Consider the following 15987-nt stretch of genomic DNA (forward strand, 5'->3'; position numbering starts at 1 on the left):
CCGTAACAGTGTGTTTTGTGTTTTGCAAGCTATTCCTGGGAATTGAGCGTGTGTGGCCGGGACAATTTTGTTTAAATGGCGGAGGGAAAAATGCCTGCCTACATGAAGAATAGGCCTGAGGAAACGCTGTCAGGAGTGTGTAAGGAGGAAACACAGGAAGTAAGGTTCAAATGTTAAAATTCAAGATAGGAAGATAAAACGATCGTTAAAGGAAATACAAAAGGTTGTCCCCAGTTGACCTTATAGACACGGATGTGCGTGTGTGTGTGTGTGTGTGTGTGTGTGCTTTCTCAGTAATTCTCAGCTCTCTTCAGCTTGCACCGCTCTGACCACACTGTGAAACCATGTCGACTCTAACGTGTGCTGTTGTCACACCACTGGTTACACCACCTTTAAAAAAACACTTTCTAAACAACACTTTCAATTTACCATGTGTTTACTGTGAAGTTTCTTGTTCTAAATCCACTCTGATCCTGTATTTGATCATGTCTATAAACTCCTCTACTTCAGCCCTGCTCAGAACAGGCTGTTTCTGTCTCTGTACCTTTAAATGTAAATGAGCTGTGTCTGACCACGCCCCCTCTCTGGAAGGGCTTGAGTGGCCTATTGTTTACGGTGAGAAGGCAGACTCAGAGGGCAGAACAAACACCTAGCTGTGGGAGTGTCACCCACCTGGGGGAGGGGTTACTGCCCTTTGTGATGTCATGAAGGGAAAATCTCCAAACGGCCTGTTTGAGCACACATTTTCTGAAAAGTGGAGCAGGTGAAAGATGGAGAGGATGGACTTTTCTCATCATTGGGGGGGTTTATAGACATGCTAGGGACACATAGTCACACATGAAAGATGGCAAACCCGGCGGGCCAAAAACGATCTTCCTGGTTGAAGCCTTAGCCAGCGAAACTAAAATAAATATTTTTGTTTTCCAATGATTACACATGAACAAAAGTTTTTTGGAGCTAGCCAGTTAGCCTACCTTAGCGTAGCAAACAGCTAGCCTGGCTCTTTTCAAACATGACAAAGTGAATTACTCTAAAGCAACAATATTTTTTTTAAATGTGATTGTTTTGTCGACAACGATGAAATATTTTGAGAAATAAAGTTCATCAAACTGAAAGATGCTGACGAGAAGCATCGACAGAGGATTATATTCAGATATTGTAGATATTTCTGCATCAACTAATGTTCCAACACCAAATAAAACAAAGCCTCAAACACACACACACACTGAGAGAATCGTCAGTGCTGCAGTTTCCTCTCCGCAGTAATTAGCTCTCTGAGCGTTAATCCCGTCTGAATTCTACATTTCAACATCAAAGGCTGCGTTCAACAAAGCCACCGCCTGAAATTAGAGCCGATGTGAGAGCAGCGGATATTTATACACTCCGCCAGCTGCAGCACAAACATCTGCTTTGTTTTTTAAGACCCCCTCAGGCTCAGTGAAGGAGCCGCGAAGGCTACTGAGGCTCACTTCTCTTCCGCCTCTCTCGACCACAAGACAGATGAGACGAGTGACGGAGAAGAGGACAGGAAGTCAGTGAAACATTTCCTCTCTGCACAAAAACCGAGAGGAAATGTTTCATTGATGTGATCTGTGATGCCGTCATCGTATTGCACTTTACTACAAAGTTTACATCACTTGAAAAATGCCAGTTTACATTCATAGCAAATACTGGACGCTCCATAAATACAAACGGGTTTAGTACCCAGGATGTGGCAAAACACTGCATGCTCACTTTCCTTCTTCATCATCTTTAAAAAGGAGTTTTAACAAACAAAAGCAGAAACACGATCAGAACGTCAAAGAGTGGAACCAAATCAACAATACAAGCGTGCAGAGATCCCCCCCCCATGACGTAAACATTACCCCCAAAAAACCTCAAACAATTTGAATTTGATAATTTCTTTAATTTAGGATGGACAATGTTTTTTATGGACCTCGATGGAGGCCTCCCGTCCGGCTGGGCCCCAGATAGCTTCCCGCTCTTTCCCGGCCTTGGTCAGGGCTGGAGCCATGCACTGGGCCTGCTCGACTACCTGGATGTTAACAAGCCCTGTGAAGCCCTTTCTTGGCTGGGACTTGTATCTCTCAACAAGGTAAAATTAAAAAAAGAAAAATGGAGATAAAGCTGCATGTAAGCTGTGAAAGGTTCAACTGGAATATCAACCAGAGCAATGTGTCACCAAATATAGCACAGGCATGTGGATGTTAACCAGCAGGGATGGCGGTGCTAGCACTGCTAACGTTAGCCACATTCAGCGAACAGAACCAAACAAGATATTTGACCTTTGATTGACAATTCTATCCTGTTTTTTTGGAAAAATAAATTCATCTGAGTATTCTCGGGACCTCGGTCTCAGTTTGACCTTTTAGACTAAGATGTGAAAACCGATACTGTCCTCGTCCTCTTCATCACTATCTCAGTCAGTGATCCTCTGAGGAAAGTATCGTGATGACTCGTCAGCCGTCAGAAAACTTTCATGTTCGTCAGCATCTTCTCTGATCAAACAGCCGAGTGTGTAACAACCTGTCTGTGTTTGTGAATCAGTTTCATCAGTCAGACCTGTGTGTGATCCTCCCTCAGAGAGCTCACTCCTCTTCATCATTCTCTGCTCGTTCTTCTTCATTGTTCTCTGCCTCCTCCGTTTCTTGTCCGTGCATTATTTGCTTCTGGAAGCTTTTCTTTCCATCCTTGTGTCATGTTTCCATTCCTCAAACACATTGCCAGCCACTGCCCAGGATGAAATGCTTCGAGAGGAATTGGTGGGCATATTTTTATATTTTTAATGTGTGGGTCCAGTAGAGCTAGCAACGTATCAAACTGGACCACTGACATACTGAAATACACCTTCAAGCAATCAGGAGAATTCTGCAACAACAGGTGAAACTCTCCTCGCTCTTGTTTTGTTCTCATCATGACAGACCCAGGTGTTTCTTCTGAAGGAGTGAAGGAACAGCTAAATTTAAACTTGCATTCTCACTGAAAACGATCCGCTTCAGGGTTCAATTTGAGGGAATCGAGACCTCCTCTTCTAGACGCTCTCGACTCGCTCATTATCCTGCTTCAGAGTGCGACTGCTGTGTTCACGTGTGTCCAAACGAAACTGGGCCAAGAAGGGAAATATCGACTGGGAACAACTACTCTAAACGATCCAGGTGTGAAAGCAAATCAGAAGACTTGGAACGCTTTGAGAGTCAATCAAAGCTGTAGCTAAATCAGGTTCAGTACAACACAGACAGAATTCTTCGGTTAGATACCTTATCTGAAGGCTCGTGTTTAGGAGGACGGAACATCGTCCTTCTGTCACTTCTCCAAACGTACTCCTCCAGCCTCCACGTAATCTCCGAGTGGATGTGTTAACGGCAGCACACGTGGATCACCGACACTCTCGTTGGGCCCGTCAGCAGACGAAGCAGCAGCTTGTTCATCAGAAACAGTTGGTGGTTTCGCTTAGTCACATCTCCAGCAGGTCCGCACTAATCTCCAATCTGTGAGTCTTCTGTATGTTCATGTACACTGACTCAAAGGCTTACATCACATCCAGCAGCAAACTCCCCCTTCAGTATTGTACTTCTGGAGAATCATTCTTCAGACTAATTAAAATATTTGTCCTTTTGATTGAAATACGTTTTGCGTTTGTTAAAGAATACAGAATCTCTTTTTTTTTTCTTCCCGGTTTCTTGATGGACAGGGTACACACACCTGTCCTCGTACTTTGGCAACGTTTCAGGACCAAATGTTGCCAACATATTTGCACAATTTAGACAGCGTGTAACCCCGAATTTCCACCAGACACATGTGAGCCCATCCTCCCTCGTCCGGCAACACCAACAGATCTCGTTTTCAGAACGCAGCTCCGCCCGTACAGCTGGAGTCGCGAGACCAAGGAGTTCCCGCGATAATTACAGAGTCACATGTGACAGCGCGAGATAATACGATGCATTTGGTATAAAACCCTTATAAACACAACAACAGACACACATGTGGTCATTTTTCCCAACCCCAAGGAGTCGAAGAAGACTGGACTTGCTTGGATTTGTCTCTTGTATTTTTGTGCTCCTACCATGGTTAAGTCAGCATGATGATGTTTTGTTGATGTAGTACAGTGAAATACGACCCAGCGCCCAAAGGGAGGGTTTTGCAGACTGCAGGAGCTGAGACGCAGTGCAGAGGAGCCGGTGGAAGCAGACACATTGACCAAAGTTAAAGATATCAGCTGGACCGGACATGGGTCTGTGTGAATTTAGCAGTAAGAGTGGCTTGCAATGGGGCGCCGGTGGCCTGGTGGTTGTTGCGCGCCCAATGTGTGGAGGCTTGGTGCTCCAGGCAGGTGGCCCAAGTCCAGGTCAGACCTTTGGCTCCCCACTCTCTCTCCTTGATTTCTGACTCTATCCACCATCCTCCCTCTAGATAAAGGCATAAAAACCTCAAATAATAAACCTTTAAAAAAGGAGTTGTTTGCCATTTTAATGGATTCATTCCTCTCTGAAGCACTCTTGAACTTGTTGTGACTATTCGTGAAAATAACGGAGATTGGATCGTTTGAAAAAGCCCGGTATCCAATATGTTGACAGTCTTACAGATGTAGCACATCACCCTCTGTTCCTCTGCACACCATCTCTGCACTGAGTGTGTGTGGCCATTAGAAGTTCATTCTGCACCGACGCTAATTAAATTCAGAGCTCCAGATGAACACTTGAACCTGGCTGTGTTTTCCCAGCGGACGCTGCAGATGCTTAGCTGTATAGCTACCGCCGTATAATGTGTAATTAGCAGTATAGCAGCGCTACGTCAAGGCTAATGAGCTGGAAGAACCGCATGTGAGCCACCGCATGTTTACCCCAGAAATGCTAAAGCTCGGGCAAATCAAGTCCCTGATGGATAAATTATCTGAAACCCAAATGAAAACATAATAAAGTTTTCAGACAGCGGATCAAAGAGGGAGCAGAGAGGAGGGCCGATAAGCCGCCGCCGCCGCGGTGCCTTTGAAATGTGTCAAGGTTTGGAAATGTAAAATCTCCCTTCCTCCATCCTCCCCAATCCATTTTTCTTTTCTGTTGTAGCTAAGTTTAGGTTTAGTTCTTCACGTTCTCCCCTCAAGTCTTTGCTCGCTCTTGGTTTTTAAGTCTGTTGTGACTTTGTTAAGGTTATTCATTTGTTTCAGCTCATGACTTTTTCTCTGAAACAAATACGGCGGATAGGGTCTGTCTCTGACCCTCGACACTTTCCTGCATCTCATTCCAGTTTTTCACTCTATCCACTGTCCTCCTCTATAATGCAGATATAACAGCTAAACATGTGAAGGAAACAGCTGTTTGAACCAACGAGTAGACGGAGCTCCCACAACCTTCAGCGAGGTGATCTGGCTCTACGACCACCCGACGTCCCTGACGCCCAGCCTCCACCATCGGACTGTGTCGTCCCCACAACCTCGTCCTGCTCCGACCTCCACCTCAGCAGCAAGGAAGTGTCGACAACAGGAACGCAAGGAATACAAAGGAGAAATGCTTCCTGCATATTATCCCATATGCTCTTTTGTAAAACGTCTCCAGATAACACTTGTTATGAATTGGCGCTATACAAATAATGATTGATTGATTAAATAGGAGGTAGTTAATGGGTTGTTTTCCACACTGTTCACATCAATGGAATTGACTTTGATTTCATCAGATGCTTGATTTACGCACCTCAAACCCTAGAAAGCCGAGTATCATTCAGTCCTGACCAGAGCCACGAGACCTGAAATATTCAGTGTTTTTTTTTTTTTTTTCTGCTGATTTGGTGTGTGATTGGTCTCAGCAGGCTGCAGGACAACATGCTGCCCACTCTCCCGACCTGTACCCCACCTTTCAGCTCGACCTGCTGCGCTGACCAGTCCACCGCCGCCTGTCTCCTCCTGCTCCAGTCAGGAGGTCTGTCTAACCTCCAAAACCCCCAATCTGTCACTCATTACCACCTCCCTCTGCCTTAACTTCACCCGTAAAGAACAGAAACCAAACAGACACACACGAAGAGCTCAGTTCATGTGAGGGGTAGAAGAAGACGGATACGTGCAATCTTTTCACCAGCTCATCACTGTCATCTGTTTCTTTGTGTGTGCGAGCAGCTGAGGTAGAAATGATGTCACTCGTCCCCGCAGAGAACAGTTAAATAATCTGCCGCCTGTTGTAATCCTCTGACATAACAGGCTGGCTAAATGCCTCCTGCAGCGCTTTCTCACAGATTGTGAATCTGGACCAGACAGCTTTAACACACACACACACACACACACACACACACACACACACACACACACACACACACACACTCACACTCACACACTCACACACTCACACACTCACTCTGCAGAGCTAGGAAAATCCAGATGTGTGCAGTTTAAATGAAAGAAAAGTTGTTTCCTTAAGGAGAAACACAACCCCTAACACCCTTCTAAATAAATAACGACTGCTATTTAAGTGAAGTGCATTTTGGGTAACCATTTACTTTCCATAGTAAAGCATTAATAATGCAGGAAAAGCAGAACTCTGCACTGAGGCACTTTAAAGGAGCAGTATGTAACTCTGACACCTAGTGTTTAAAATGGGTACTGCAGTCCAAATTCTAAACATTGTAGAGAGTTGTCTTCCCCCCCCCCCCCCCCCCTCCTCTCTAGAGTTGATGCTCACTCAGGTTGCCATGTGGTGGACACTGAAGCTTCAGTGTTTAGCCAGCTCTGCATGGGTCTGTAAACCTTTATGTGTTCTAACCTCTCTCCATTTTTCAAAAGCATCTCCGATATTGATCCTAGTTTGAGCACGTTTCTGCTCGTGGAGCTTATCAGAAACATGCAGAGGCTTTTTAGGTCGGGTACAATCACTTCTATCTGAACTAGTTCTCTTGCCCGCTTCCATCGCTGCAACACCTGTTGGTTTAACCTGATAACTGCTCTCATATCTGGCAAACCGAGGGGCATCCAAAACGGCCGTGTGGGGGTGTCTTAAAACCGCCTACCTTCTCTGGTCCAAACAAATCCAGAGCATTCAGGACCAGAATCTAAAGTTAGAAGGAGGACATACTGACTGCTGCATTGTTGTCAGAGAAGCCAGCACTTGAACATAGCATGTTTCCTTAATGTCTGATCATATAGTAAGGTCACTTTATCATTTCACTCAGTACACATCTTACTGATTCAATTTAATTCAATTTGAAAAACTTGACTTGTCCCCAGGGGGCAATATGTAAAGCAGAAAATGCTAATTTATGTAAAATTGCTTTAAAATCCTAATAGAAGTTGCACTGGCATTAACGACGCAGTCTGTTTTTTGGGGTTTTCTCAAAGGGAAAATCTTGAAACCGTCATCCTGTGTGTAGATTTAAATAGTGTAGAGGGAAGTCCACAACGTTCAGTTTCTGTTCAGCTGTGTTTTGAACAGCCACTGCACCAAACCACCTTAACGGACTCCCCCTGAATGTCTGAGCTCCTCCCCCTATCTCTGAGGCTGAGCCCAGACACCCTCCAGAGGGAACTTATTTAGGCCGCTTGTATCTGAGATCTTATTCTTTAGGTCACTACACAAAACTCAGGACCATCAGGGGAGGGTTGGAACGAAGATCGACCGGTAAATCGAAAAAATTTAAAACTCTGACAGTACAAAAACAAATAGATTAAAATGTGTCCCTTCACTCTAATTGTCTGTCCTAATGTGTGTGTGTGTGTGTGTGTGTGTGTGTGTGTGTGTGTGTGTGTATGTGATCTTCAAATGAACATCCACTGCTACCCTGACTTAAATGTCAGCAGGTTTCATTTTCACCATTTTCAACATTTGTACATTTATTCGATTAAACTTTCAGATTTCATCCACCATGAGCAGATCTCACACACACACAAACAGACACACACACACACACACACACACCTCTCATATCACTCTCTTTTACAGTAATTCATTTCACTGACATCTCTAAAAATAGCGTTTACATGATCAGTGAAGGTGTCGTCTCTCTTGAGGCTCCTCAGTAAACACAACAACAACAACAACAACTACAACACACGTCCACTCTGAAACCCACAGCTGGAGGACGAAGACGCGTTACTTATTTAAAATGATGAACTAACGTGCTCCTCTAACAGGAACGAGTCCAGCTCAGGCCCTGAGCTGTAAACACATTTTAAAAAGAAACATTTCATGAATCACATAAATACATCACAAAACCAAACCGTCCAGAATGAAATGTAAAAAGATTTCTAAAAATGCAAAAAGATTTCATGAATTGCACGAACATTTCACAAAACATGCCCATGTTTCATGAAACAAAAACCATTTATAAAAGACTAAAACCTTTTTCAAAATGTGAAAATGTTTTATTTGAGTTTTTTTGTCCTTTCATGAAACATTCTGTGATTTTTTTACATTTTGACAAAAAATGTTTGCACATCTTTACAGATTTATTTGCTATTAATTAAAATGTTTTTGAGTCGATTGAAACATGAACTTAGTTCAGATGAAATCTGGTGACGGTGCATTTAATCACCTGATGCAGTTTTGAGGAACAAACTCCCCGCTGACCCGCTGTAGAAACTTTACGTTCTTTTAGGAGCGGTCTTAAAACGTTGCTTTTGGAACGTGCCTTTGGCTGCTAGTTCATCTTTGTGTGTGTCTATGTGTGTGTGTGTGTGTGTGTGTGTGTGTGTGTGTGTACGTGGTTTGTGTATGGTCCCTGTATGCACACTATAGAAACAGTATGGGAATGTGCATGCTCCTTTTATAAAAGTGTTTTGGTTTAAAGTGACCTCTTGAATCCACTTGTTCATTTTTTCATGTTTTTTTAGTTTGTTTTTTTAAATGTGTTTGTTTATCTTTGTCTTCTGTAAAGCACTTGGAGTTTACGTTTGTGTGAAATGTGCTAAACAAATAAATTGGAATTGATTTGAATTGAATTGAGGGAATCATTTTGCTGTTTTTATTAAATTTGTTTGCATCTTTTTGAGCATCATTTGCAATAAGCGAAATGTATTTTGCATTCTGTGTGACTTTTTATTTTTTTGCAGTCGGCCTTGAGGGCCACCGTAGCTTTAAGTCCAACATAAATCATGAACATCAAAGCAGCCTGAAAATGACACAATGCACACTGGTCCAGTCTATACTGCTATAAAATCATAATGGTATTTTTGATCTTAAAAGTTACAGTTAGCGTGTGCTTTAATTTTTTTTCACAAAGTTAAACATCAAAATATGTTCAATATATAAAAAAAGGTTTTAGAGTAGAAGGACAGAAGTTGATTAAAAAAATGTGATAAACTAAGAATAAGCTTCTTCAAACCCAAAGAACATTTATCAGAGAGAAAAACGTAAAAACATAAAAATATATAGATATAGGTATAATAAAGGTTTCATTGACGTTTTCTTTTTTAACATTTCACAAAACCTTTTACATTTTTGTCAAATTGGTTTTTAATCCTGACATGTTTCCTTTTTGCTTTTTTGTCATTTATGAAATGTGTTCTTTAAATATTTTTGCAGTAAGTTCTGTCTGATTTTTATTTTGTGGTTTGCCTTCAAGGCCACCGTAGAAAAGTCCAACATAAATCATTAGCATCCAAACAGCCTTAAAATGCAGAAAAATTTAAAAAAATAAGTAAAAGCCACTATGCACAATGGTCCAGTCTATACTGCCTTCTTGCATTTTTTTCCCCAATAAAACGACAATTGTATATTTTTAACAGTTTAACAGTAAAACCTGTAATTCATGTATTTGAGTAAAACATACAAAATATAAGCAATATTGAAAAAAGGTTTTGGAGTAGAAGGATTGATGAACTCAGCACTAAGCTCCTCCAAACTGAACTCCTCTGTGTAACTGCTCGCTGAAACTAATATCTTCACTGCTCTGCAGGAGGCAGCGAACAGTTTCACGATAAAACACCAAAACATCGAACACAACATGAACTACCCGCTGCAGAGAAAGAGAAAGAGACAGAGTGGAGCATCGTCTCTGTCACAGAAATCTTTGATTCAACTTGTGCAAAACAAAACATTTCAGAAACTGTCAATAAAACGAGACGAGAGTCGTGACAGGTGCACACACACACACACACACGCGCGCGGACTTTAATTCTTACCTTTCATGGCAGAAATCACAAAATACATATTTATAATCCAGAGTCATGAAGGAGACGCTGACAGGACGATCCTCTGTGAGTGTGAGTATGAACACAAGCAGCTCTCTCTCTCTCTGCTCTGACACTCCGCTGCTCTCCGCACCTCATGAGGATCCACGTGACTGTGACGTCACCAGTATGCCCCGCCCACCCCGTGGCCTGCCCCTCTGACTGACGCAGCTGTCAGCCAATGAGAGAGGAGAGGGGCGGTAACTGAGCTGTGATGGGATATTTGTGCAAGTGTGTGAAACACCTCTGATGAAATTATAGTTCAAATTCATGCCTCAGAAAAATCCTGAAGTTTTTTAAATTGCTCATAAAATTGTGATTTTGTCTGTTTTTATCAGTCTTGTACCTATTGACATTCAGATCCTGATGAAGGAGCTTCCTACATTCTTATTATTTTTTATTTATAATGCACAAGTGTGATACAGGTACACACACAATCTTACACCTAACAGCATATTGTGTGTGTGTGTGTGTGTGTGTGTGTGTGTGTGCTGCCGTCTTTTTGTCGCTGTGGTTTCTAAAAAAAAAAAAAGAGGACGTGTAAAGGTTTCTTACTAAGAAGAGGAGACAAACGAACAAACAAAGAGAAAAAAACAACCAAAAAGGAAGACGTGAAACCACAGAGAACCTCCGCCTCAGCACAAATCAGCTGTCCACCAATCACATCCCTCCGTTCATCCTCTGAGCAGCAGCAATCTAAAGATAACCAGTGTGGACGCTTAAACACACATTTATCACATCTTCTACCTTATGTCTTCTTACAAAAAACAAAGTGCTTCCTGCAGACGCTGCCTGTTGGATCTTTTGAATCAAATCTGCAGCAGCAGAAAGTGTTTCAGCATTTATGACCACACGGGAGACGTTCACACCTGATATCAACGAGCATCCTGTGTCATCACATCTCAAACGGACAACTCTGAGTATGTTAATGCAGCAGGGATGTTTCTGTTTGAACATTATGATCGGGAGAGTTCAGTAAACTGTTTCATTCCACCAGATGTGAAATAGGTAGCGTATGAAATAGGGCCCCCCTCAACGCTCCCCCCCCTTTTCTTTTTTTTTAAAGACTTGTTTTTGTGCTTTTATTGTAGGGATAGGATAGTGGGTAGAGTCGGAAATCAGGGAAATAAGTCATTTCAGGATACCTTTCCGATAGAAAAGGACATCTGTCATTAAAAGTAACACATGAACACCAAGATTCCTTCAAGTGTTTGTGTCGTCGTGTCGCCGTGTCGGCACGTCGGCTTGTCCCCATTATTTTTATTTTGCTTAAACCAAGGAAATAATTATTGACTACAGTAAAAAACACTCCACACTTCTGCACATAAACCAGGAAGAGGTGGAACGTGTCTCCAGCTTTAAGTTCCTGGGAGTGCACATCTCAGAGGACCTGAGCTGGAGCCTGAACACAGCACACCTGATAAAGAAGGCACAGCAACGCCTCTTTTTCCCGAGGACCCGAAGGCGCAACAGACTCCCTCGTGATCTACTGAGGAACTTTTACTGCTGCACAGTCGAGAGCATCCTGACGTACGGCTGTACTGTCTGGTGCTCCGGTTGCACCGCAGCAGAAGAGAAAGATCTTCAGCGGATCATCAAAACGGCACAGTGGATTGTTGTTGCTCCCCTCTTCCGTCCCTCAGAGACACCCACTCGAGCCGCCTTCACAAGCGAGCCTCAAACATCAAAAAGGACACATCTCACCCCGGACACCGCATCTTCACCACGCTTCCCTCGGGCAGACTCAGAACCATCCGCACACGAACAAACAGACTAGGAACAGCTTCTTTCCCAGAGCTGTGGACAAACTCCTCAACCCATAACCCCCCCCCCCCCCCCCCCCCCCCCCCCACCACGTTCAATAATGACTCTACTTAAACTGTGCAATAATGACCCACTGCTGCTAACTGTTCGGTACGTACTGTGCGCAATAACTATTTAATTCACTGCTCTACAACTGTTAATTCATTCAATCACTGCACAACGCCTTTATTACAGATCAGTCACTGCGCTCACTGTTTATTTATTCACTGCCATACAACTGTTTATTTGTTTATACACTAAATCAGTCGCTGCACTATAACAGTTTATTTATTGACCCAGTCACTGCACAAAAATTGTTATTTATGTCTGCGTATTTATAGCTACTGCCTCTCAATCTAGAACAACCTTTATTGTATGTACATAACTTTGCATATACATATGAACAAGAGGATTGCTGCCAACAAAGTTTCGTTGTGTTCCTAAATACAATGACAATAAAGCACCTATCCCATTAAAGAGTTATTATTATTTTTTGGCTTTTTGTGTCTTTATTGGAGAGATAGGACAGTGGACAGAGTCGGAAAATCAGGGAGAGAGAGAGACATGCGGGAAAGGAGCCACAGGTTCGGATTTGAACCTGGACCGCCCGCTTGGAGGACCACAGCCTCCATACGTGGGGCGCACGTACCACCCACTGCGCCACCCGCACCACCAAGGCTTCCATTTTTGCCCGATTCTCAAACACGCCGCATCAATTTACCACAGAGCAGATCGAGCGGTTAAGGAAGTCAGACACCAAAACAAAATTAAAAACATCTGGTTTATTTTCAGAATAAAAGACTCAATCTGGTTTATTTTCAGAATAAAAGACTCAATTTTGACGGCTGGGAACATTGACCTTTTGTGTGTGTGTTTGTTGTTTTGTTTATGAAGGGTGTTTATACGTTTTTTTTAATACCAAATACATTGAATTATCTTGCGCTGTTGTTCGGGACCTCCTTAGTCTCCGCCCTCCAGCTGTCCGGCTGTGTGGCGCTCTGGGAACAAAGCGTGTGGGTGACAGACGAGGGAGCACGGAACCGTACTAGAGCAGAGCGGGTATCTGGTGGAAGTTCTGGGTAAGTGAAAGGACAGTAAAAGTCGTTGTTCCTTTGTCGACAGTCTGACAGATGCGTAGATTGTGGCTGCTCATGTGCTCCCCTCTGTGCTCCCTCATAAGCCACGCCCCCTCACTTACCTGCACGAGCGCCGTTGCTCCAGAAGTGGACGTCAGCTCATCTCTTGCATTGTGTAGAAACTACGTCGTCTCATGTCTCATTCAGCGGTGAGTAAACTCACAGTATAAACTTCGAGTGAGGGCTCATGCACGCATGTGGTAGAGAACGAGCAGGGAGACAGGGAGGCGCCTGATTGGTTCATCAGATTGGTACCTCGTGGCAGACATTGGTTGAAGTTTTTACAGGCTTACAACTGATACAGATGACAGATTTTCTTTGTTCCTTTTTCAGAGCACATGAGTTATTAATGTCTGTCAGGACCCAAAGACAATTTCAACCAAAATCTTAAAAAGTGGATCTGGATAAAAATGACCAACCCTGCCTTTAGTGGCCCAAAAAAGATTCACCAATATCAATTTCAGTCTGCAAAAAAATCCTCAGGGTCTTTAAGAATAAATAAGTAAGTATCCTTAAAAAATAAAGTAAAAGACTGCAGTCGAAGCAGACAAGACATTTCACCTAACATCCCATTACCTCCTGACCGAGCAGCAGAACTTCCTCCAGAATGAGCGAGCTGCGTGAAAACAGCCTGCAGAGAGAATCTGAGACGAGAGGGCTGCAGGCGAGAGCGACTCCTGCCAGCAGAGAGAGCAAACCGAGGCGCAGCAGGAGCTTCATTCTTCCTCTAAATTGGCAGAACAGGGGGACGATTTACGCTCGGAAAGGCTCGTCCCATCCCCCCCCCCACCCCCCCCACCCCCCATCACAGCCAGTCAATAGAATCACAGCGGCACGATACGAGTTGTTGCCTGAAGGATCAGCTCTTCTCCCTCCGATCGTCCCACGCTCAGTCGGCCACACGAGGCCCTCACATCCATTATCCCCTCCTTATCAGCTCTAATGAGAGAGACACCGCTCTGGCAGCAGTCCCCCGTCACACATTTATTCTCATTTATCCCTCACACTCGCAACTCTTACATGTTTTACTGTCAAATTCTGGTAATTCTCTTCAATCTAAAGTGAAAAAAAAATCTACTTCCAGTAATCCACAAAGCATGAAAACGGCAACAACAAAAAAAACCCTCCCCTCACATCTTCAAAGAGTCCCCGTGCTTACACTGGGATATTGTTGCTGTATTGTTTTAGAGTTTCTGTCTTTGTCTCTTTAGTCCTCCTCAAAACACACCGACGCCTTTTCATGCACTCGTTAAACGTCTGTGCGATGATTTCAAGCAGGGACTTTTTTCAGTTCACAGTTTGAGTAGGCTACTTGAGGAGAACTTTCCAAAATCTGAAGCCAAACAGTCATGCACAGAAAGGAAAAAAAGATTGTCTCAAGTGAGTGTAAAGTCTAGTGTGTACTGATTATGGGCTGCTGAATAAGCAAAGGGGATTGGTTTTGCACATGCACAATCATCATCACTCAAAGGTCGAGTCAGAAGTAATAGTAGTATACAGACTTATGCATAAGTAAAGCCTCTAAATTGTCCCTTCTGGGCCTCCGTACATGTGTGGTAGTGACTGTGTCTGCAGAGACTCTGTCCTCTGACTGGATTTTAAAAAACAAAAACTGTTCACTTACATGTGTGAGTCTTCTTTACAGCAGCTGACGAACCTGGAACACAGAAACAAAGACACAACGTTTGATCTCAGTCACAGAGATTCTTTAGATAAATGGTCTGTTCAAACAGTGACAGAAATTCTCCTCCACAGCTCACATACTTTAAAGAGCCCATATTCTGCCCTTTTTGGGGTTCGTATATTTAATCTATGTACCTACTTTTGTATGTTCACAATAGCTAAAGTCGGAAAAAAGTGTCTGTTTTCATGTACTGCTCCTCCTTGCTCCCTCTACACTCTGAGTCCGTCAGCTACACTCTGCTGAGCCCACACTGTTAGACCCCACGTGGGTCAAGTCGGCTCTGATTGGTCTGTCGATCCGCTCTGTCGTTATTGGTCTGTTGCTCAGCACGGTTCTCGGAAATTTCAACATGAGCTGCAGGGCTTGCCACAACGAGCCAATGGGCTTAGATCAGTGATCTCACACTGACAATGACGCTGCACTGACACATTTTTATCGAGGGGGGCTAGAACCGAGCGTTACATGCGGCTAATGCTACAGCTAACAGGAGGACGTAGAAGAAGCCGCGTTTCCGCGGACTTTGAATTTTTGCACATAGATGTGCCTAAACATGCACAGGACACTTGGAAAACACACTAAAGAGCATATAAAACCAGAAAAAAGCAGAATATGGGACCTTTAAGAACATTTAAAAACAGAAAGTAGAGGCATTAAAAACACAACAGGCATTTCTGTTGCACAACGATGGCACGAGGATAGCTTGTGTTTTCTGCAGTTTCATAGGGGAACCAGAACTTCCAGTTTCTTTTCAAGAACAATAAGATCTCATCTCAAGGTTTCAGTGAAACTTGAATCGGCTTGACCAATAACAAAAAGATACAGCCTAAAAAGAAGAGGGCCTATTTCACAGAAGAACTGCACGGCTATTTGGGCTACTATGTGCAAACAAGACAAATAGGAACCATGTCATGCACAACCATGCTGTTTTGGACGCCCCTCTGTTTGCCAGATATGAGACCAGTTATCACGGCAAATCAACAGGTGTTGCAGCATAAGGCTCCATAACACAGTCTGCGAACTATTTCAAACACCAGATTTTATTTAGTAAATTGTTCTATGTTTGATTTTTTCATTCTGCTCTCCGCCTCAGGTAAAGTTCACCTCTCCTGTCAAGTCTCCTCCCATCAGCCATCTGGTCGTCTGCCTTTGCACACACACACACACACACACACACACACACACACACACACACACGATAGGATATTTCATCAATGTCG

General features: G+C 43.4%; 2 protein-coding genes across 3 annotated transcripts in view; one reads left to right on the forward strand and one right to left on the reverse strand.

Annotated features, from left to right (window-relative positions):
- The window catches only part of LOC132980801 (serine/threonine-protein kinase BRSK2-like), a 575981-nt gene extending 569360 nt beyond the window's left edge, over nt 1–6621 (forward strand). Inside the window, exon 21 of the transcript XR_009674213.1 lies at nt 6549–6621. The gene's annotated coding sequence lies outside the window, so the exon portion shown is untranslated. The remainder of the gene's footprint in view (nt 1–6548) is intronic.
- LOC132981939 (nuclear receptor ROR-alpha A-like) overlaps nt 1–15987 on the reverse strand; it is a 90495-nt gene that overhangs the window by 20294 nt on the left and 54214 nt on the right. The window contains exon 2 of one of the 2 annotated variants that reach the window (XM_061048132.1): nt 14711–14743. In XM_061048132.1, coding sequence (XP_060904115.1) covers nt 14711–14743 — 33 coding nt within the window. Of the gene's footprint in view, nt 1–10099; nt 10342–14710; nt 14744–15987 lie in introns of those variants that run through there. The other variant, XM_061048217.1, reaches the window with a different exon arrangement.

The sequence above is a fragment of the Labrus mixtus genome, chromosome 1 (assembly GCF_963584025.1).
Source record: "Labrus mixtus chromosome 1, fLabMix1.1, whole genome shotgun sequence".
Classification (NCBI taxonomy): domain Eukaryota; kingdom Metazoa; phylum Chordata; class Actinopteri; order Labriformes; family Labridae; genus Labrus; species Labrus mixtus.